The sequence below is a fragment of the Mesoplodon bidens genome (assembly GCF_964165515.1).
Source record: "Mesoplodon bidens genome assembly, chromosome: 5".
NCBI lineage: Eukaryota > Metazoa > Chordata > Mammalia > Artiodactyla > Ziphiidae > Mesoplodon > Mesoplodon bidens.
The window spans coordinates 56,470,435-56,494,115 of NC_138161.1; the positions used below are offsets into that span (position 1 = coordinate 56,470,435).

Genomic DNA, 23,681 nt, shown 5'->3' on the forward strand with positions numbered 1-23,681 from the left:
GTAAGTCTCCCAAGGCAATTAGAAATAAAGCAAAAATAAACAAATGGGACCTAATCATACTTATAAGCTTTTGCACAGCAAAGGAAACCATAAACAAAATGAAAAGAAAACCTATGGACTGGGAGAAATTATTTGCAAATGATGTGACCAATGAGGGCTTAATTTCCAAAATATATAAACAGCTCATACAACTCAATAACAAAAAAACAAACAACCCAATCCAAAAATGGGCAGAAGACCTAAATAGACATTTCTCCAAAGAAGAAATACATATGGCCAATAAGCACATGAAAAGATGCTCAACATCACTAATCATTAGAGAAATGCAAATCAAAACTACACTGAGGTACCACCTCACACCAGTCAGAACAGCCGTCATTAAAAAGTCTACAAATAACAAATGCTAGAGAGGGTGTGGAGAAAAGGGAACCCTCCTATTGTTGGTGGGAATGTAAATTGGTGCAGCCACTATGGAAAACATAATGGAGATTCCTCAAAAAACTAAAAATAGAATTGCCATATGATCCAACAATCCCACTCCTGGACATATACCCAGACAAAACTATAATTCAAAAAGATACACGCACCCCAATGTTCATAGCAGCATTATTCACAATAGCCAAGACATGGAAACAACCTAAGTGTCCATCAACAGATTAATGGATAAAGAAGATGTGGTACATATATACACAAGGGAATATTACTCAGCCATAAAAAAGAGTGAAATAATGCCATCTGCAGCAACATGGATGAACTCAGAGATTATCATACTAAGCAAAGTAAGTGAGAAAGAGAAAGAGAAGTACCATATAATATCACTTATACGTGGAATCTAAAATATGACACAAATGAACTTACCTATGAAACAGAAACAGACTCACAGACATAGAGAACAGACTTACAGTTGCCAAGAGGGAGGGGGGGAGAGGGAGAGATGAATCGGGAGTTTGGGATTAGCAAATGCAAACTATTATATATATGTACAGCTGAATTACTTTGCTGTATGCCAGAAACTAACAAAACACTGTAAATCAACTATACCTTAATAAAATAAATTTTTTAAAAAAGAAAGAAAAGGGGGCTTCCCTGGTGGCGCAGTGGTTGGGAGTCCGCCTGCCGATGCAGGGGACACGGGTTCGTGCCCCGGTCTGGGAGGATCCCACATGCCGCGGAGCGGCTGGGCCCGTGAGCCATGGCTGCTGAGCCTGCATGTCCGGAGCCTGTGCTCCGCAACGGGAGAGGCCACAGCAGTGACAGGCCCGCGTACCGCAACAAAACAAAACAAAACAAAACAAAAAAAACAAAAAAAAACAGAAAGAAAAGCAAAAGCCTTATAAAAGAGAAAAAAAAGAAAAATGTAAATGTCCATCATAAGATGGATATTTATCTAAAATAAGGTTTGGTATACCTATAGAATGGAATAATAAAGAGCAGTTTAAAGATAATGAGACAGCACTTCATATACTGATCCTGATACGGAGTGATCTTGAAGATATATTAAGTGGAAAAAACCAAAAGCATATCTTGGATGCTATTACATCCATATTTATACCCACATAATGATTTATATGGTTTTATATACATTGACTGATTTGGGATGAATTCATAAGTAACTAGTAAATCCATGCCTCTTGAGAAGAGTAATTAAGTAACTAAAGACAAGAACGGGATGAAGACTTTTCACTGTACTGTATCCCATTTCACATGTTCTAAATTTTGTACTATGAGTATGTTCATAAAATTAAAATTATACAATTGGGCTTCCCTGGTGGCGCAGTGGTTGAGAGTCCGCCTGCCGATGCAGGGGACATGGGCTCGTGCCCCGGTCTGGGAAGATCCCACATGCCGCGGAGCGGCTGGGCCCGTGAGCCATGGCTGCTGAGCCTGCGCATCCGGAGCCTGTGCTCTGCAAGGGGAGAGGCCACAACAGTGAGAGGCCCGCCTACCGCAAAAAAAAAATTATACAATTACACAAACATTTATTAAATGTTTTATTGCTTTTGTCCAAAGTTGCAGACATTTCTAAACAAATAAAACAAACAGTTGTCAAGGAAAACGTAAAACACAATTCTTACATATATGTAATATGTATTCATATTATGCTTAGAAGATTGGTTCTTTTACTATAACTCAATGATAAAATTATCATATAAAATATATCTCAAAGTTCTTTTGGGATGTATATTATCTGCTTTACTGAGTACTGGCTGTAGTGAAGAAGGGGTATAATGTCTTTCTTTTTCAACTCAAGTTTCAAAAGGAGGTGATTCTGTAGTTCTTTGGTGCTTAAAAACCATTGTTTTCCAGTTTTTACAATCTTTTTAGTGAAAACAAAATTTAAGCCTAAATGATATTTCCATCTTTCTTAGCAGCTCACAGGAATTAAAGAACTCTAGAAATGGTTTCGGAAAGAACAGGAAGAGTTAGGGAATAGAACTGGGAAACATACAAATTGTAAACCAGTCTCCATTTCTAAAACATAAAATTTTCTTACTGTTAAACAAGATGAACTTTACAATAACAAGTACAGAGGAGATTTTTTTTAAAGAATCTTTTTTTCTTATTAGCATTTTTAAAAATGGAATGTCTTTTCTTTTAATTTTGAGAAGTACTTTCCTTTTTTTCTGAAAGAAGACTGTGTCCTGTACCTGCAGTCACTTTATTTAAAAGTCTTCTGAAAAAGGAGATTATCTTCTTTAAGCAGAGCTTCTAAATAACTGTCAGTTTGCTCCAGGTCTCCTGCTGGACCGCCCTGGAAAAGAGAAGCAACAATCATAGGAGGGGAAGAAGCTACAGGGTTTATTCCTGTAATCTGGGTGGCCTTGGACCAGTCTTCCCTATGATTCATGTAGCAACAAAACCCAGTTTGCATTTGAATAATGCTTTTAACCTTTTGAAATGTTTTTGCATTTAATCTCATTTTATGCTCACAAGTGGTTAGGAACTTGAATCTTTTTCTTCTTCTTCTTCTTCTTCTTTAGTGGAAATTAGTTCAACTGTGTTTTTTGGGGTTTTTTTTTCCCCTTCTATTTAATTACTTGTCATATTCCTAAAGCCCCCGCCCTCATTCATTTTTCTGTTATAGGCTCTGATCTTCCATCTTAAAATTCATGAATTTTTAGCCTTAGAGGCAAAACAGACGGGTAGGCATATTCTGACTTCTCTGTTTCTCCTTTTTCCTCTGCAGCATCTTTTCCCACAACCTTTGGCTTGCTGCCCTGATCTGTCCCCTTTTCTCTTTCCCTCAGTTCTCCATTGGGGTAATCTCAAGCTCTCCTTCCTTCAGCTTCTTGATCCATGAACAGCTGGACAAATGCTCCCTCTTTACTGACCTAAGTCTCACTCTCTCAGGCCCAACCATGGGATCACCTCATTCTCCAACTGCGCTGATGGACAGGAGAATTTTTAGGAAGGACCTTTCAGAAATAATCCCAATGTTATTATTGTTTCCAATAAGTGTCTGGCACTATCATAGTTTCTCCATCCCTCATCTGGTTCCATTAAATGTGTTTTTGCTTTGCTCCCTTTGCCCTAGGTTTGCTCAGTCTTCTAACAAGCCTGAATTGTACTGAGTCCCAGCTTTGTAACTAGGACCCTGTTTGGGTTTCCATGATACTGATATTCACTAGGATTTCCAAATATTCACTGACCCTGAGGAATGCCCTGTGTGACCCTTTCTGACACCGACAGCTCTCAGCCTGTTAAGTCTGGTCTAATCCTTTGGCTCCTGCTCTCTACCCTGCAGACTAGACTTCCTGCTAGGACTCCAGGTTGATCCTGTCCCCAGGTTCCTTTTTTTTTTTTTTTTTTTTTGCGGTACACGGGCCTCTCACTGTTGTGGCCTCTCCTGTTGCGGAGCACAGGCTCTGGATGCGCAGGCTCAGCGGCCAGGGCTCACGGGCCCAGCCGCTCCGCGGGATGTGGGATCTTCCCGGACCGGGGCACGAACCCGTGTCCCGTGCATCGGCAGGCGGGCTCTCAACCACTGCGCCACCAGGGAGGCCCTGTCCCTAGGTTCTTCATGTGCTGCCCCAACCGTCTGTTCCAGGTCCACCGCATCTCATGTGTCTGCTCTACTCCATGGTAGTTGCTCGGGCAGTTAAAGGCACTGAAAATGTAAATTTCAAGTGGGGGATGAGAGTAAACATATCTGGGCAGGAGCCTTTTGAGTACCTCCAATGAGACTGGATAAAACATTTCACATTCTGTGGGCTAAAGCCCTTCACCTCTTTACTAAAGTTTGTGAATAAAACAAATTAAGTTAGTATAATTGCTCTGGCTACTGTGAGGGAACCCAGGGGTTTGACACGGAAGGAAGAGTAAACTACTATTCTTTCATTTTGTTTTTCCTAGCCGAACAGATTTGCTATTGTGAGAACCAAATAATTTTTATGAACTTTCTTGATAGACAGTGGTATTCCGTTACTATGATAAAGCACTTCTTTGGTCTCTCTAGTTGTTCTTGTTAGTGAAACAACAGTCATCACTGAAACCCTATCATGTGTGAGGCTCCACCAGACCTTTTACACGCAAAAACATTCGCCACCCTCTGCAGCCACAAGAACCCAAAGGAGCTCCACTCAAATCCCACTCTCACAAATTGGCTTAGGTAGTACTGTTGACAGAAGGACAAATATAATTACCATTATGTGAAAACGGTTAGCTTTAATCATCCTTTTAATTTTAATAATGAAACAGTTTAACTGTTGCCTAGACCACCCAAGAAGAGAGGGATGGTCTCTTTTGGCTATATACTTAATCAAAAATACTTTCTGTGTTTTTATTTTGTATTTTATATAAGAGAAATCCCAGAAAATCCAAAGATGTATAGTTTTTGAAAGAGCAATGAACTCTCACACTGACTGAAAACCAGACAGTCGGCTTCAAAGTCCATGCTCATCATGTTCAATACTGATGCTCAGCAAGTTTCCTCGTCTGTCTCTCCGCGACCCCCTTCATGGGCAAAGCCGTCCTCTAGGCCTCCAGGCAGGTCTCTCTGGGAGACAGCTCCTGCCCTCTCTCCCTGCATGGACCAGGAAGGACCTGTCTCCTGTTCCAGACTCAGGGCCTATGTCTGAGTTTTGTGTGGGTCCTGAGACAATTTTCTCCCCACCAGACCCTATTTCCATATACTTTTTTAAAGCAGGCTAGATGATATCTAAGGAGCTTCCAGTTTACCATGACAATAAACTGAGCCAAAGGCTAGTCTTGAGGCAGCCCAGAGAGTGCCCAGGTGTCCATCACCAGTGCTGGGGAAGCAACACAAAGTGCTGGGTGCTGAGTGTTTGATGCCAAGTTGCTCCAGACACAGACCTGCCCTTGCAGGCCCCCAGAGAGCTCTCTGACCCCCTCTTAGGGAGCTTTCCTAGGAATCCCACTCAACAACCTTTGTTTATACCCCAAGGAAAGCTGAGAAACACAGTCATAGTTCCTGGGCTCACTGTTGATTTCTCAATTTATTTCTAGCATCTACAGAAAGACTTTTCAACATTGGATATATATACTTTAATTTTTGATGTTTTCTCCCCAGCATTTGTATATGCTGTAGTAGAAGATGGGTCTTTCTTCACTGGCTCAATCTATCATAGAAGCCCAATTCTTTATGCATTCAAATATATAAACAAACAAGAAGAACAGTAATTCATAGTTACATGATATTTTCCAACCTCTCTAACCTCTCCTCTAAGATTAGAAGAGTCTGTTTTTTTAACCTCTGTATTAGGATAAAAATTAAAATATTTTGTTGTCTGAAAAAATTAGAAAAAATTTCCTACTGGAAATATGCTACTGAGGAGACAGCATGATTGAACTATACCAACAGCACAAGCAAAGCTTCTGAGTTTTTAAAGGGAAACAATAATAGGCCTTTAAAACAGTGTTCTAATTTATACTTTCAAATTTCACTTATTTGTGATTTCAATATCCATTAAGAGAGTTAGGGCTCGGTTAAGTGACCCGTCCAAAGTCATAAGTGGATGATGACATTAGGAGAGGAAGCTAGCCCAGCGCTCTCTACACAATGTGTGTTCCTATTACTCAAATAAAATTTCATTTCTTACCAGCTGAAGTTTCTGCAATAATACCGTCAGTTTCACACGAATATTATTCAGTTTGTCTTCAGTGATTTTTCTTTTTTTTTCACATTGTCCCAGGGATACTTCATTAACCACTCTTCTTCTGTTTGCATCACAGATAATGGATTGCATGGTTTCCTTTAGTTTTTTATCATATTGGACCATGTAAACATTATGGATCTGGGAATGTTTTAAAAACAGTTTTAGTATATTTTTAAAATATTACTTTCCTCCCTAATAGCAGAATATCATATTCCAATTCTACACATATATACCAAGTGTCAACTCTGTACGTATGTACTATGGGTGGTCTACATTTAAGATACGTTGATCCCTTAAGGGACTAACAATCTGATGGAAGAGGAAGAGAAAGAAGGAAAAATGCACAATAGTCCAGTAACTATAATATAAAGAGGCATGCCAAGGTCAGCTCAGAAACCCTTGCTTTGGAATAAAGAATAAACCTAGTAATGCTTGAATTTGTTCTCCTACCAGGGCTACCATATTCTTCAAGGCACAAAGGGGATAGGTGCCTGTGACCACTCACCACAGCACCAGTAACTCATAGATGAAGACAGAGTGTCCAGCCACTTGGGCCTTTAAATGTGTGATTTATAACTCAAGTCTGTAGCATCTGAAAAGCACAGAAGCTACAGTAAGAGGAATTCCTAGTCTGCCACTCTCCTTGGGTTCCCTAATCTGATGTAAAGAGTACGGTTATATACTAACGCATGTGACCTTTGCTAATTCAGGAGTCTTGGTTATTTTCCGAGAGCTCGTGTTGCGCCTGAGACACTCACAGAATAGAAAGAAGTAATGGAGTGGCCAAATGCTTCAATTTCAAAATGACATTAATTGCCTGTATCAACATCTTGAGAGGGCCAGGGGATATCCTGAGAAAAGAGATACAGGGCAAATCCTGTTTTGATAAACATTTGAATGTTTCAGCAATAAGAAGATTTCTGTATTCTAATAGGCTGGGTTGCCAGGAAAATTGTAAGGTCGCCTCGTTTGTCTTCTGGGTCCACCCTGTCCCCCTTCACCCTCCTCCACTACACTCACTAATACATGCAGGCCCTTCCCCAACACTGCCACATCATCCCCTTTAAGCACTCATTGACCTCACACATTTCTCCTTTTTGTATAAAATTCTTTAAACAAACAAACAAAACCCCCTAAGTATACTGAATTCTGTTTAATAGACATTCACCAACTACTTCCTAAATTTGAGGCACTGAATTTTATTATAGGTGATGCAGAGATATGTAAGATTCAGTCTTTGCCCTCAAGAAGCTTCTAGTCTACAGAATGAGATAATACAAGTATGCAAATATTGTATCTTTATGGGAGAAAATGTATTGTGCCCCAAGTAAGGCACAGATATTATTAGAGTTGAGAGGCGGGTGTGGAGTCTCCATTAAATAGAAGAGCATTAAAGTTCTGACTTAAGGTATTTGAGTTGCATTGACATCACTAATTTACCTCCAATTATGTATACTATTCATGTGCTATTAACTGAGAGGAATATTTGGGAGCAGGGAGCCAAATACCACTCCACAGTGGTAAACAATGGCCATATATGTGTGCATTTATATATATATACACACATACATTCACACATATGTATCATGTGTTGTATTAAAGGTGAGAGTTAATTGTGAAATCTGTAGATTGCCACGTAAAGAAATCTTAGATTTCTTTCGAGACTTACACTGCCTGGATATTTGTGTGAGGGCACAAGGAATTAGACTCTGAAATCCTTGACCTGGATCTGCCTCTTCTTACCTCATTTCCTGAGTTCTAGGCCTCGCCCTTCCAGGTATACATCAAGCTCCCTCCTGCCACAGGCCCTTTGCCCTTGCTGTTTTCTTTGTTCAGCAGATTCAGCCCCAGATATACACAAGACTCACTTTTGGTCTCAACTAGTATGAAAACATGGCTCAGATATTCCTTGCTATCTGTATCTGAAATAGCCTCCCCTTTCCCAACACACCATCACTGTCTATCCCCTGGCCTTGCCCAATTATTTTATGGCACATCACGTTGTATGTTTATTTATGTTTTATTTAAGTGTTTGTTATCTATCTTTCCCTCGGGAATGTAACCTCAATGTAAAAAAAAAAAATTGGTTTTGTACACCTCTCTATTTCCAACGCCTGTCACATGGCACTAAATAGTGAAGAGTTAGGACAGCAGATGTTCAGAATTCACAGCAAAGTGACTTCAAATACAAGGGCCAAACCTGCCTTGAAATGCAGGCTACATTCTGAGATCTTGGAGGGGCATCCTTTTTTGAACATGCTCAATTCAACCTAAAAGAAGTTGATGGCTTAAAACTAAGGCAATAACCACCTCCTCCAAGAAACTTCATAGGTGCTTCCCGTGGAGGCTTCTGTCAAACCCAGGAAGTGAGATCTCCCACAGCCTGAAGGTAGAGTGGGGTAAATAATTCAACACAGCTGGAATAATGAGGACAGAGTCATGGACAGTTCAGATGTCAGCAGCCAATTACAGTTCTTAGTTTTCAGAACTTTAGAATTTTGTAGCTTTTGCCATCCTAAACAATAGCCAGGAAACACTTTCTTGTAAAAAGCAACAACAATAATAAAACAAACCAAAACAAATAAAATTAAAAATATAAAATATGAAAAATAATATTACCTAGAAAAATAACAGTATTGCTCATCAGCAATAAAAAGGAACACACGATTGATATACTTAATGGATCTGAAGGACATTATGTTGAGTGAATAAAGCCAATCATAAAGTGACACCTACTGTACGATACCACTTCGATAACATCCCACAGATGACAAAGTTATAGAGACAGAGAACAGATGAGCAGTTGCCTGGGGTTAGGGGTGTTTGTGTGTGTGGAATGTGACTATAAAGGGATAGCACAGGGAGATTTTTGTGGCAATGGGAGCTCCTACCCTGACAGTGGTGGTGGCCATACAAATCCACACGTGATAAAACAAGACACACATTTTACCAATTTCAATTTCCTGCTTTTGATGTTGTACTATAAGTATACAATTATGGAAGACATAAGCATTGGAAAAACTGGGACAAAGGGTACAGTTCTCTACAATTCTATAATTTGCTGTGTATCTATAATTAATTTTTTAAAAGGTTCAAAAGACAGCACTGTTAATACAGCACAACACTAAGAATGTTTATACAGAAGAAGAACTACAATCCTGCAGCCTGTGGAACAAAAACCACATTCACAGAAAGATAGAAAAGATGAAAAGGCACAGGGCTATGTACCAGATGAAGGAACAAGATAAAACACCAGAAAAACAACTAAATGAAGTGGAGATAGGCAACCTTCCAGAAAAAGAACTCAGAATAATGATAGTGAAGATGATCCAGGACCTCAGAAAAAGAATGGAGGCAAGGATTGAGAAGATGCAAGAAATGTTTAACAAAGACCTAGAAGAATTAAAGAACAAACAAACAGAGATGAACAATAAAATAACTGAAATGAAAAATACAATAGAAGGAATCAATAGCAGAATAACTAAGGCAGAAGAACAGATAAGTGACCTGGAAGACAGAATGGTGGAATTCAGTGCTACAGAACAGAACAAAAACAAAAGAATGAAAAGAAATGAAGACAGCCTAAGAGACCTCTGGGACAACATTAAACGCAACAAAATTCACATTATAGGGGTGCCAGAAGGAGAAGAGAGAGAGAAAGGACCTGATAAAATATTTGAAGAGGTTATAGTCGAAAACTTCCCTAACATGGGAAAGGAAATAGCCATTCAAGTCCAGGAAGCGCAGAGAGTCCCATACAGGAAAACCCCAAGGAGAAATATGCCGAGACACATAGTAATCAAATTGTCAAAAATTAAAGACAAAGAAAAATTATTGAAAGCACCAAGGGAAAAATGACAAATAACATACAAGGGAATTCCCATAAGGTTAACAGCTGATTTCTCAGCAGAAACTCTACAAGCTAGAAGGGAGTGGAATGATAACTTAAGATGATGAAAGGGAAGAACCTACAACCAAGATTACTCTACCTGGCAAGGATCTCATTCAGATTTGATGGAGAAATCAAAAGCTTTACAGACAAGCAAAAGCTAAGAGAATTCAGCACCACCAAACCAGCTCTAAAACAAATGCTACAAGAACTTCTCTAAGTGGGAAACAGAAGAGAAGAAAAGGACCTACAAAAACAAACCCAAAACAATTAAGAAAATGGTAACAGGAACATACATATCGATAATTACCTTAAACGTGAATGGATTAAATGTGCCAACCAAAAGAAACAGGCTTGTTAAATGGATACAAAAACAAGACTCATATATATGCTGTCTACAAGAGACCCACTTCAGACCTAGGGACACATACAGACTGAAAGTGAGGGGATGGAAAAAGATATTCCATGCAAATGGAAATCAAAAGAAAGCTGGAGTAGCAATACTCATATCAGATAAAATAGACTTTAAAATAAAGAATGTTACAAGAGACAAGGAAGGACACTACATAATGATCAAGGGATCAATCCAAGAAGAAGATATAACAATTATAAATATATATGCACCCGACATAGGAGCACCTCAATACATAAGGCAACTGCTAACAGCTATAATAGAGGAAATCAACAGTAATACAATAATAGTGGGGGACTTTAACACCTCACTTACACCAATGGACAGATCATCCAAACAGAAAATTAATAAGGAAACCCAAGTTTTAAATGACACAATAGACCAGAGAGATTTAAATGATATTTATAGGACATTCCATCCAAAAACAGCAGATTACACTTTCTTCTCAAGTGCACATGGAATATTCTCCAGGACAGATCACATCTTGGGTCCCAAATCAAGCCTCAGTAAATTTAAGAAAACTGAAATCATATCAAGCAACTTTTCTGACCGCAACGCTATGAGATTAGAAATGAATTACAGGGAAAAAAACGTAAAAAACACAAACACATGGAGGTTAAACAATACGTTACTAAATAGCCAAGAGATCACTGAAGAAATCAAAGAGGAAATCAAAAACTACCTAGAGACAAAACAATGAAAACACCAAAATCCAAAACCTATGGGATGCAGCAAAAGCAGTTATAAGAGGGAAGATTATAGCTATACAAGCCTACCTCAAGAAACAAGAAAAATCTCAAATAAACAATCTAACGTTACACCTAAATGAACTAGAGAAAGAAGAAAAAACAAAACCCAAAGCTAGCAGAAGGAAGGAAATCATCAAGATCAGAGCAGAAATAAATGAAATAGAAACAAAGAAAACAACAGCAAAGACCAATAAAACTAAAAGCTGGTTCTTCAAGAAGACAAACAAAATTGATAAACCATTAGCCACACTCATCAAGAAAAAGAGGAAGAGGACTCAAATTAATAAAATTAGAAATGAAAAAGGAGAAGTTACAACAGACATAGCAGAAATACAAAGCACCCTAAGAGACTACTACAAGCAACTCTATGCCAATAAAATGGACAACCTGGAAGAAATGGACAAATTCTTAGAAAGGTATAACCTTCCAAGACTGAACTAGGAAGAAAGAGAAAATATGAACAGACCAATCACAAGTAATGAAATTGAAACTGTGATTAAAAATCTTCCAACAAACAAAAGTCCAGGACCAGATGGCTTCACACGTGAATTCTATCAAACGTTTAGAGAAGAGCTAACACCCATCCTTCTCAAACTCTTCCAAAAAATTGCAGAGGAAGGAACACTCCCAAACTCATTCTATGAGGCCACCATCACCCTGATACCAAAACCAGACAAAGATACTACAAAAAAAGAAAATTACAAACCAATATCACTGATGAATATAGATGCAAAAATCCTCAGCAAAATACTAGCAAACAGAATTCAACAATATATTAAAAGGATCATACACCATGATCAAGTAGGATTGATCCCAGGGATAAAAGGATTCTTCAATATATGCAAATCAATCAATGTGATACACCACATTAACAAACTGAATAAAAACCACAGGATGATCTCAACAGATGCAGAAAAAGCTTTTGACAAAATTCAACACCTATCTATGAAAGAAAATCTCCAGAAAGTGGGCATAGAGGGAACCTACCTCAACATAATAAAGGCCATATATGACAAACCCAGAGCAAACATCATTCTCAATGGTGAAAAATGGAAAGCATTTCCTCTAAGATCAGGAATAAGACAAGGATGTCCACTCTCACCATTATTATTCAACATAGTTTTGGAAGTCCTAGCCATGGCAATCAGAGAAGAAAAAGAAATAAAAGGAATACAAACTGGAAAAGAAGAAGTAAAACTGTCACTGTTTGCAGATGACAGGATACTATACATAGAGAATCCTAAAGATGCCACCAGAAAACTACTAGAGCTAATCAATGAATTTGGTAAAGTTGCAGGATACAAAATTAATGCACAGAAATCTCTTGCATTCCTATATACTAATGATGAAAAATCTGAAAGAGAAATTAAGGAAACACTCCCATTTACCATTGCTACAACAAGAATAAAATACCTAGGAATAAACCTACCTAGGGAGACATAAGACCTGTATGCAGAAAATTATAAGACACTGATGAAAGAAATTAAAAATGATACCAACAGGGGCTTCCCTGGTGGCGCAGTGGTTGAGAGTCCGCCTGCCGATGCAGGGGACACGGGTTCATGCCCTGGTCCGGGAAGATCCCACATGCCGCAGAGCAGCTAGGCCTGTGAGCCACGGCCGCTGAGCCTGCGCGTCCGGAGTCTGTGATCCGCCACAGGAGAGGCCACAACAGTGAGAGGCCTGTGTACCGCAAAAAAAAAAAAAAAAAAAAAAAAAAAAAATGATACCAACAGATGGAGAGATATACCATGTTCTTGGATGGGAAGAATCAATATTGTGAAAATGACTATACTACCCAAAGCAATCTACAGATTCAATGCAATCCCTATCAAATTACCAATGGCATTTTTTTACAGAACTAGAACAAAAAATCTTAAAATTTGTTCGGAGACACAAAAGACCCCAAAAAGCCAAAGCAGTCTTGAGGGAAAAAATCGGAGCTGGAGGAACCAGACTCCCTGATTTCAGACTAGACTACAAAGCTACAGTTGTCAAGACAATACGGTACTGGCACAAAAACAGAAATATAGATCAATGGAACAAGATAGAAAGCCCAGAGATAAACCCATGCACCTATGGTCAACTAGTTAGTCTATGACAAAGGAGACAAAGATATACAGTGGAGAAAAGACAGTCTCTTCAATAAATGATGTTGGGAAAACTGGACAGCTACATGTAAAAGAATGAAATTAGAACACTCCCTAACACCATACACAGAAATAAACTCAAAATGGATTAGAGACCTTAATGTAAGACCAGACATTATAAAACTCTTAGAGGGAAACATAGGAAGAACACTCTTTGACATAAATCACAGCAAGATCTTTTTTGATCCACCTCCTAGAGTAATGGAAATAAAAACAAAAATAAACAAACGGGACCTAATGAAACTTCAAAGCTTTTGCACAGCAAAGGAAACCATAAACAAAACAAAAAGACAACTCTTAGAATGGGAGAAAATATTTGCAAACGAATCAACGGACAAAAGATTGATCTCCAAAATATATAAACAGCTCATGCAGCTCAATATTAAAAAAACAAACAACCCAATCCAAAAACGGACAGAAGACCTAAATAGACATTCCTCCAACGAAGACATACAGATGGCCAAGAAACACATGGAAAGCTACTCAATATCACTAATTATTAGAGAAATGCAAATCAAAACTACAATGAGGTATCATCTCACACCAGTTAGAATGGGCATCATCAGAAAATCTACAAACAACAAATGCTGGAGAGGGTGTGGAGAAAAGGGAACCCTCTTGCACTGTTGGTGGGAATGTAAATTGATACAGCCATTATGGAGAATAGTATGGACGTTCCTTAAAAAACTAAAAATAGAACTACCATATGACCCAGCCATCCCACTACTGGGCATATACCCAGAGAAAACCATAATCCAAAAAGACACATGCACCCCAATGTTCACTGCAGCACTATTTACAACAGCCAGGTCCTGGAAGCAACCTAAATGCCCATCAACAGACAACTGGATAAAGCAGATGTGGTACATATATACAATGAAATATTACTCAGCCATAGAAAGGAACGAAATTGGGACATTTGTAGAGACGTGGATGGATCCAGAGACTGTCATACAGAGTGAAGTAAGTCAGAATGAGAAAAACAAATATCGTATATTAACGCATATATGTGGAACGTAGAAAAATAGTACAGATGCACCGGTTTGCAGGGCAGAAATTGAGACACAGATGTAGAGAACAAATGTATGGACACCAAGGGGGGAAAGTGGTGGGGGTGGTGGTGGTGGTGGTGGGATGAATTGGGAGATTGGGATTGACATGTATACACTAATAGGTATAAAATAGGTAACTAATAAGAACCTGCTGTATAAGAAAATAAAAATAAATTAAAAAAAAAGACTGTTTATACAGCATGCTATATTCAAAATCATATTCAGTCTCTCAACGTTCACTATTTTGTAACCAGCAAACTGTATTTCCTTCAAGCACTAACGGCCAGTTTAGCCAGTTTCCTGACTTATGCTTCCTCCTTTCTCAGGCTAACATCTCAATGAGGTTTCTATGAAAGGTAACAATTTTGACAACTTTTAAAGCTCAATATAAAAGGACTTCTGGTTGTTTTAACATTTTAATTAAGGTGAGTAGAGAATTGTAACAGGATGAGAGGCTTAGTTCTGCTGGTTGAACTCACTCTTGTAGTGGTATTTGCGGCAGATCAAAAATGGAATTCTTCCAAACCCCATTAATTCAGAATGGAATTAGGATTTGAGAGAAAGGATATTCAACTGAGATTTTAATTTTCTGCCTTGAATTTAAAAAGTCAGAGCTCTGGCAGCTCTGGAGCTCCAGAATCCTAATAAGTTTGCACAAAGTAAGGCAGGACTACAAAATCTATAGATTTTGCACCCCATTTACAAGAATATGCATGTGTTTGTGTGGGCAGACACTACAGCAGAAACAATCAACTTTGAATCAATGCACCACAGTAAGGTCCAGATGCATTCAAAGCTACTTATTGATGTTGCTAGGATATGAGAGGATTGCTAATTTTAAGGATTCGATAATCTAGTTTGGGAGAAAATAAAATACAGGAAACTACTGTAATACAAGGCAGAAAATTTAATTAATGCTAAAGTAGAGTTTTAAGGTTCTCTCAGAACACAGAAGTCAAGACTAATTTCACACGGAGAGACGGAGGTAGGCTTGACGTAGAAGGTAGCATTGATCAGGCTGTACAAAGGGTGGGCAGGATTTCCAGAGGCCAACCGTGGACTGGGAGAGTGGAGAAGAGTATTCAGGGAGACAGCACGGGGAAACGCTCAGAGGCAGGCCAGTCTAGTAAGTTGGAGCAACTCCATTTTGGATGGAGCAGATGGCTTGCAAGAGGAAAGAATAAAAGATGGTGGTTCAGGTTGGGTTGCAAAGGACCACCAATGCTGTCATGAATCATCTTCTACTCTAATAGTTATGGACACTGCTGATGTGGTCCGGGCGAGGTGACCAAAAAAGTTTGTGCCTTACAAAGGGTCCTCCCTTTATTAAACGTACACACCTTAAAGCAAGGTGCATAGAGTTAACCCTACATGGATTGCAATAAATGATTTCAATAGTTTTTATAACCATCCACTTAAAGCTACTAATCATTAATAAAGTCCTTAAGACCAGTTTCATGTGAAGAAAATCATGATTCCAATTGTTCTGTATTTTGCTTGCAACATCTCCATGTCAACAGGAACTCATGGTCTCTTGACTGTTTATCTTGCTTTGCTTCTTTGAATCCCACTTGCCCTGAACATGACGAGGATTCTACTCATCATCTATGCTAACACCTTGAATAAACACTTATTCAGTCTGGCCTCCAAGACCCAACAACTTGGCTCCATTACTGAGTGTAGACACTGAAAAAATATCATTTAGAAACAGACGTGAAGGACATGTATAAGCTTGGATACGCTGAGATGTATGATAAACTAATTCTTAGCAAATTTCTAAGTTTTTTAGTGTAAATAGTTAAATCAGAGTTCCCTAACCAGTAGATAAGGATGTGTCAAGAGATCCAGGAACCTTACTGGTGATTTGTCAAGCTGGCTGCCACAGACAGAGTTGGGACAATTCCCGGTGGGACAGTAAACAACCTGCCTACCACATGCCCTCCCCACACCATATTTTACTGTCAGCATCTCCCCATATACATCTCACCATGTAATGTCAAGGTCTCTAGTAAGTAAACAATAATTCTTTTATGCCAATAGGCTGAGAAGCTGTAGTATACCTATTGCAAGTAATACTTGCAAACTTTATCATAAGGATGAAGTATTACAGTCTGGATAAGAATGAGAAGAATAAATGAGGTAGTGAAAAGTGCTTTGGAGTGGCACAAATCTGGGTTCCAATCCTGAATCTACTACTTACTTGCATCATGACATTGGAATGTTATCTTTCTGGTTCTCCACTTCCTCATTACTAACATGGAGATAGTGGCACCTATACATCCCAAAGCTGTGAGAATTAAATGAAGTAACATATATAAAAGGCCTAGTTTAGTGCCTGGAGCTAGTGGCTCTTAATCAATCACAGTGTTAGATTTGCTGATGAAAATAATACTAGTAAAAAATAATAATAATAATAGTGCTAGAATAGGGTCAAAAATATGTTGGAAAAAAGCTGTCTTTTACTCTAATTAGGAAATGACAATTAAGTCTTCACAATGAAAATGTTCAATTACTGCTCTTTCAACAAAATGCTACTCAGAAAATAAATTCACCTTTCAGTTGAACAATGATGAGAAATTAAGAACCACAATATTCCTTCATTTCCAGTTGCTTATCACAGGCCAATAGGCACTCAGGCAGAAATATCAGAGGCAAATATATCAACAGGGGTATTACATTTAGGCACACCCTAAAATCCAAACACTTTGTGACACAGCCTTTCTAGGAAGAAATCTAGTTTAGGTTCTAATTTTCATTTCAAGTTTGCCTAGTTATATGCTTTGGGGAACTTACTTCCCAATTCTGTTTCATTTATAAAACATGAATACTCCAATATATTCCATTCCCCACAAAAGAGATGAGGCGGCGCCTGTGCTTACAGCTGTGCTGTGCACAATTCCAGGGAGCATCGTTCACCTCCCAGTCTTTACAGATTTGCATATTATTATGAGAGTTTTCCAGAAGACGGCTGTAAACATAAGCACTTGGAAGAAGATGCTAGTATATGTGCTAGTGATACAGCTGGTGCACCTGTTTGAGCAAACACAGGTGAAGTGTCAGCGGAGACCTAAGCATCTCAATATTGATCCTGGTGCCATGAAAAGTTCTAGACTGTGTGGCCTCCATGAAGTATCTGGGAACCTCAGTGGCTGTACTGGCTCCAGTGCTAATCCCCTGTGTTAGCTGGGCCAGTTTCACATCTTGGAGTCTCAGTTCCCTTGAGTGTGATTTAAGGAAGTTGAGGGCATATGATTTTTTGAGATATTTCTCTAGTAGAACTGAAGGACTCTATGGACTCTTCCCTGCCGCTGCCCAGGAAATCTTTAAGAACTAGATACACGGTATTATAAGAAAACTGTAAAAACAACAACAACAACAAAAAAAAAAACAAAAAAAAATCTACCCAGAGAGAAAGGTTGTAATGAAACACACCAAAAAATACCAGTGATCTTGGAATGGTTTGGGGCTATGGATGAATTTCTTAAAATTCCTTTTACTTTCTTTTATTAGCATTATTTTATAGCTGCTTTTAAAATAGAAAAATCATAAACTTGAAAGAACTGTTGATAGAATTTTAAAAACCCAGAGAGATATCAAATTGTCCAAAATAATTAAAGACTTTTGTACAAAAGATTTCTGATTTAGCACAGTGTCTCGAGGATCCAGTGAACCTATTGCTTAAAGACTCAGAATGTCATGTTTCCTGTTCAAAATATAGTCCTACTCCAAGTGTTTCATAAGCTTTATGGTTTGGAAACATTTGCATCTTTAAAACTCAAAAAGATGTTGCTTTGCGGCATCTGATATGCTACAGATTAATCTAAGTCTTGATAAGTAAATGCAAACAGATTAATCTAAGTCTTGATAAGCAAATGCAAATTTGATTTCCTTTCAAACCTAACATTTGGAAATGTATATTATTTCTCCTTTGGAATACAGGATCATTTAGAATATAAATGATTACGTTAAAAGGAAGCTTACCTGGTTGAAACACATTTTCAGCTTTTTGTTTGTCTGCTCTGGGCATTGCTCCAGCTGTTTTCATAAATGATAACAGAACAGGATATTAACTTTTAGGGAATGAGCTGTCTACAGTAGAGTTATAACATGCAAGTACCTAGTATAAAAAAGCATCAAAGCCTAGAGCTTGCCAACATTGGTGCTGTGGGTCTTTTAAGCCGGGGTCTAATTATATTATACAACATGGTTTTAAAATTTCGCAGATGAAAAAGAAAATCAAGGTGAGGGAAAAGTAAATGATAAATAATAAAGCCGTTGGAGTCTAGATATCTTGGATGGGGACGCCACAGAAATAGACCAAGGAGAGTCACTGGCATGTGGGATAGTATTGAAAGTCAGAGACTAGCTGAGGTCACCTAGAAACAACATTTAATAGAGAGAAGAAAGTGGTCCAGGGTCAAGCCCTCAGACACACCGACATTTAGAAACCAAATAGAGAAGGACGGGAAGCAGGAAAATGAGAAGTGTGTTGTCATGGAAGCTACATAAAGAAAATGCTTCGAGGAAGCAAGAGTGGTCAGCTGGGCTGAAGAGGTCAGGTAAGTGACTACTGCATTTGTCAGCACAGTGGTCATGGTGGTTTGACAAGACAGTCCCAGTGACGTTGCTGAGTCAGAAGCCTCACGGGAAAGAATGAGGTGAGAGTAGATGGTGAAGAAGCAGAGACAATGATGTAGGACTTCATCTAGGATCAGATGAAGACATATGGCACCTCTGCACATTAATCATGTGGTGCTCTTTTCACTGATAGCTTTTCATGTGTATCCATCCCTTCCACAAGCAACACCCAGCATGAGGGTGGAGAAGGAGGCCCCCACCCTCCTGTACCTGGAGGGGCTCTTCCAGTCCCGTGAGCAGCTCTGGCGGCCTGAGGCCTGCACCCCTCACTCAGCTTCACCACAGCCTGCTGTGACTCAGCAGCTCAGGGACCGCCCACTGTGGGCCAGTGCCAGGCTCACCCTGTGCACCCCAGGTAGCTGCTGATCAAAGTTTTCCTTCCCATCATATATAGTATTGCCTCTGAAAGGAGATTTGGTAAAGGCAATTTTCTTCATCTTTCCCTGTGATGTCTTAGTGATTCTAACCCAATCTTCACCTCAGTTCCTCATAAAAGGTAGCTGAGGAAGTGTATCTAAGGGATAGGAACTATTTTTGGTGCAGGGAGAGAAGTTAAGGACTATATCCTGTCTCTTTTCATCTCAGAGACTGACTATACCCTCAGTCTGTACAATCTTCCCAGAGTTTATTTAAATCTTGGCCATGCTGGTTTCCAATGCAGCTTTAATTCCGAGTTACCCACTTAGTACAAAGATCCCCATCCTCATTCACTTAAGCTATTCTAGGTCCTCTCATTGGTAACCCTTTACATTTTTCTTCACTGAAGATTCAATTCAGGGTGTTCTGTCATTCCCTCAAAGTTCAAAAAAAAGTCAGCTTGCCTCCAAACTTGCTGTAAGTTCCTCCAGAGATATGTGGCCAGGTTCTGATGGTAGACAATACTCAGGGAAAAAATACAGAAGAATCTCCCTAGGAATATAAGCACAGCAGAGATGAGAATATAGCAGGAAAAGAGATGCAGCGCTCATGTGTCCGAACTGGCTCTATCTCCTGGGTTTTGTTAAATATCTTGGCAAAGATGAACATTTGTGCCTGCCAAATAGTTTGTTTTTATAACTGGCATCAAAGTGTTCTTCAAAAGGCATTGACTGGGGAGAGGGAGGTGACCATGGCTATAAAAGGGCAACAGGAAGAATCCTTGTGGTGATGGAAGTCTTCTGTATCTTGACTGTGTCAATGTCAATATCCTAATTTCCATATTGTTCTATAGTTTTGCAAAATGTTACCATTGGGAGAAACTGGGTAAAGGGTACAGGGGATATCTCTGTATTATTTCTTACAACAGCACAGGAATCTACATTTATCTTAAAATAAAATGTTTATTAAAGCAAGCAAGCATGAGCTCACAATGCCCGTCCATAACCAAGCAGTCCAGGAAAGCCTTGCACCTACTTGAATTTCTCCTTGGCAGAGAACTAAGTCAGCATTGCAAAATTCCTGGAGGAAAAGAGGCTGACTACAGGCTTACTGACTTTTTCCCTACGAAAACCAAAGAACTTAACTCTTTGGAGTAATTCTTTCATCGGGGCCTCCGGGCCTACTCCTAGAAATCATACATGGACCCTGCTCTTTCCAGACAGCCATGGTCATTGTTCTGACAGGTGCTTCATTTTGTCAAAAGGCAGGAGCACCCCACCCTTCTAGTGTGATGACTTTTCTAGGATTAATCCCCTAGATGACATACATTTCATTCCTGGGAGAATATGAAATCTAGAAATTTACAGTTACCACATCTTAAAAGTATACAGAGTGTTTTATGTTGAAGTGTTCCAAGAACTTCATGTATATTACCCAAGGGATTTACAAAATTTTTCAATTATAAAATAACATGACACACAAAGGATAAAACAGCTATTTCTTATATAATTTACATTCCTAGTATTTTAATTATATTATTTGTGGCAATATTCATTTGTAATTTTAAGGAGATTCAATCCAAAAAGTTAAAAATCCTCAGTATTTCACAACATCAAATGTAACACACACACACACACACACACACACACACAGTCCTCAGAATTATTTGCCTGGCTGGCAAGAAGATGAGTAGGGAAGAGGCAGGATGAGAAAGGGCTTCTGGGTATTTGAGCTGAGCAGAAATCAGATGGCATAGAAAGAAAAGCTTCAAGTGGAGTCCCTGGGAAAGGAGGCCTGTGGTCAAGTTTACGGTAGGTTTGGTGGAGAAGTGGTAAGAGGTATTTTTAAATACAAACCACCTCTTTCTTCCCCTAAATCCAGCCTCCCTTCCTCCAATACAGGGTTGAAACCCCTGTACTTGTCCTGAGTATGGGTCCTTTTCATGGTGAGTATAAATTCTGTGGGGTTTAGATTTAGAGCTAATCAGCAATCTTCCAAGGAAGTATTTCTAGAAAAACAAATATTCGGAGGTGGTGGCATTTGGTGGGGAGTGGGAAAGGGTGAAGGGGCAGGTTGGGGAGAGACAAAGTTCTGAATTAGTTCTGGATTATTCTCAGTCTGTGAAATCTCTACATCAAAATTTACATGAAACACCATTATAGTCTGAATAATGTCTCACATATGTGTACTATTATTTCTAAAGACAGATAAAGAGACAAAGACACACACAGAGAGGAGAGATTATTTTAAAGTGAAACACTTTATGTAAAGGTTTTATTGGAATCACTTGTCACTAGTAGCTCATCATGTTGTATTTTCTCAATATCCTCAAGCTCATTAATTCCACAGACATTCCCTGAACGCTACTAAAAGAAAGCCTTTATCTAGTGCACCTTCCAGAGCCTGGCATCGTGCCCCATGCTAGGAACCCAATACATTCTTATTGCACTGAATTCAGCCTAGTAGGGAACGCAGACAAGGAAGCAAACTATTCCAATACAGTGTGACAGAAGCTAGAATGGGAATGCAGCACCATGGCTACCTAGAGGAGGGGCCCAAATTCGTATTTGGGAAGCCCCAAAAAGGAAGGGTAGGAGTCAGCTAGCTGTGCGGGGCAGGGGGGTACAGCCTGTGAAGAAAGAATGCCAGGCCAACTGCACTATATTTTGGGGAACTGAGTATTTTCTGACGGTATTGAGCACCCTGGTCAGATTCATCCATTCTTTGTAAAGTGCTGGAAATGTGCTAAGTGTTGCTATAGGCTTCATATACAAAACTTCATGTCATCTTTATGGAAGCTCTTTGATTGAGGACCTATTCCTATTTTGAACCTCTCTGGTTCCCTAATTGTTAAGGATCCTCATCTCCACGCCCACCTGTACTCTCCTTTGCCCCTCTCCCTCCAAGACCTTAGTATCCACCTTTGTACTCTCTCCTCCATCTCACTTCTGCTAAACGGCTCTTCCCTTAGGGATTCTGTCCCACGAGACTGAGTGGAGAGGAAGACAAATTATCCTGCTCCTGTAGTCTCTAAGCACAAATGCACAGACCTCCACATTTTCCTTTTCTGAAAAATTAATCCAGGAAAACTGTTAGATCCTCTTAAAAACTGTAAGCTACCAAAAATCATAAATGTGGGGGCTGAATGTAGATGCTTAAGAACTCTTTAAAAATTCCTTCATTTATTGTCTTGAGTCCCTTTCTTCGATGCAATTCTTCAATGACACCTTCTTTTGTTCCTGAGGAGGGTACATATTATCAAACTTCTCTCCACCCTCAAACTTCAGGTTTCCTTTAAGACAGAAACAGTGATCCTCTAATTCACAAAAGGTCCTTCAAGGATGTGCTCAGCACAGAACTATAGGAATAACCTGGTGTCTGGAGTATCCAAGTGGATACTGTGTATTTTGGAGGGACTTAAGAACCAAGAGCTACTATTCAAGGGGAGTCTTTTCTCACCAAGAACACCCCTTCTTCCCTTGGAGGTTTTATTCATAGTTCCACCTCCAAACTTGCTCATAAAATCAGGAATTTGTCTTTATTAACATTGTCTCTCTTCTTGGGGATTCAAGAAATAAGTAACCTGAAGATCTTCCAGAGCTATTGTTTGCACCCAGGACTGTAATAGGTTCTTGGCTATAATGCTCATTTCAGTTGAATTCCTACAGAAATCATATCCACATCTACAAGTTTGAGTTGGAAATTTTTATAGAGTTCAACAAGCTGAGCTACAACACTAAATCAGCTCTGTCTCCATATATGATGACCAAGCCTTGAAAAGGTCCAGCTAAGGGCCATTTCCTTTTCAATCCATGGTCATATCCTTTCTCAACAGGGTAATTTTTCCTTAAGAAAAATCTTTCTTGCATTAATATAACTCTGCTCTCTCTAGACATGAGTGGAGATACACAGAGGTTCCTGGGTATCCTGCTGTTCTTTTTAAAGAGTAAATAGTTAATAACAAGCTTGGTCTTGGCTAAGGAGAAGGGCAAGCCTCCTACTTCAGGTAGAGCTAAACTCCCTCCTTCAACCCAGTGAAAGGCTATGGAAATGGCATGGCTCTACTTTCTAAAACCAGGAGTCAGGTCCTGGTTTTTGATAGACCTCAATTGCTAATGCTTTTTTATTTATTTATTTTTGTGGTCTTTTCTTTTGCTTCAGTAACTGGCAGCCAACTGTAAAAAGTGACTTTCTTTTTAAGCTTTATTTTTGGTATTTTAAAAAGTTAAGATAACATGAAGCATGTTTGCACTTTTGTAGAGGTGAAATAAATGAAGCCTGACTTATGTCAAGTTTACATATACAACGAGAAACTAAA

General features: G+C 39.1%; 1 protein-coding gene across 1 annotated transcript in view; it reads right to left on the minus strand.

Annotated features, from left to right (window-relative positions):
- Positions 1-2,659: 2,659 nt before the first annotated feature.
- MORC1 (MORC family CW-type zinc finger 1) overlaps positions 2,660-23,681 on the minus strand; it is a gene marked incomplete at both ends in the record, with an annotated part of 188,250 nt that continues 167,228 nt past the window's right edge. The window contains 4 exons of the mRNA XM_081235628.1: positions 2,660-2,752; positions 6,060-6,254; positions 18,350-18,403; positions 19,828-19,915. Of these exons, the coding sequence (XP_081091754.1) occupies positions 2,660-2,752; positions 6,060-6,254; positions 18,350-18,403; positions 19,828-19,915 (430 nt within the window). The remainder of the gene's footprint in view (positions 2,753-6,059; positions 6,255-18,349; positions 18,404-19,827; positions 19,916-23,681) is intronic.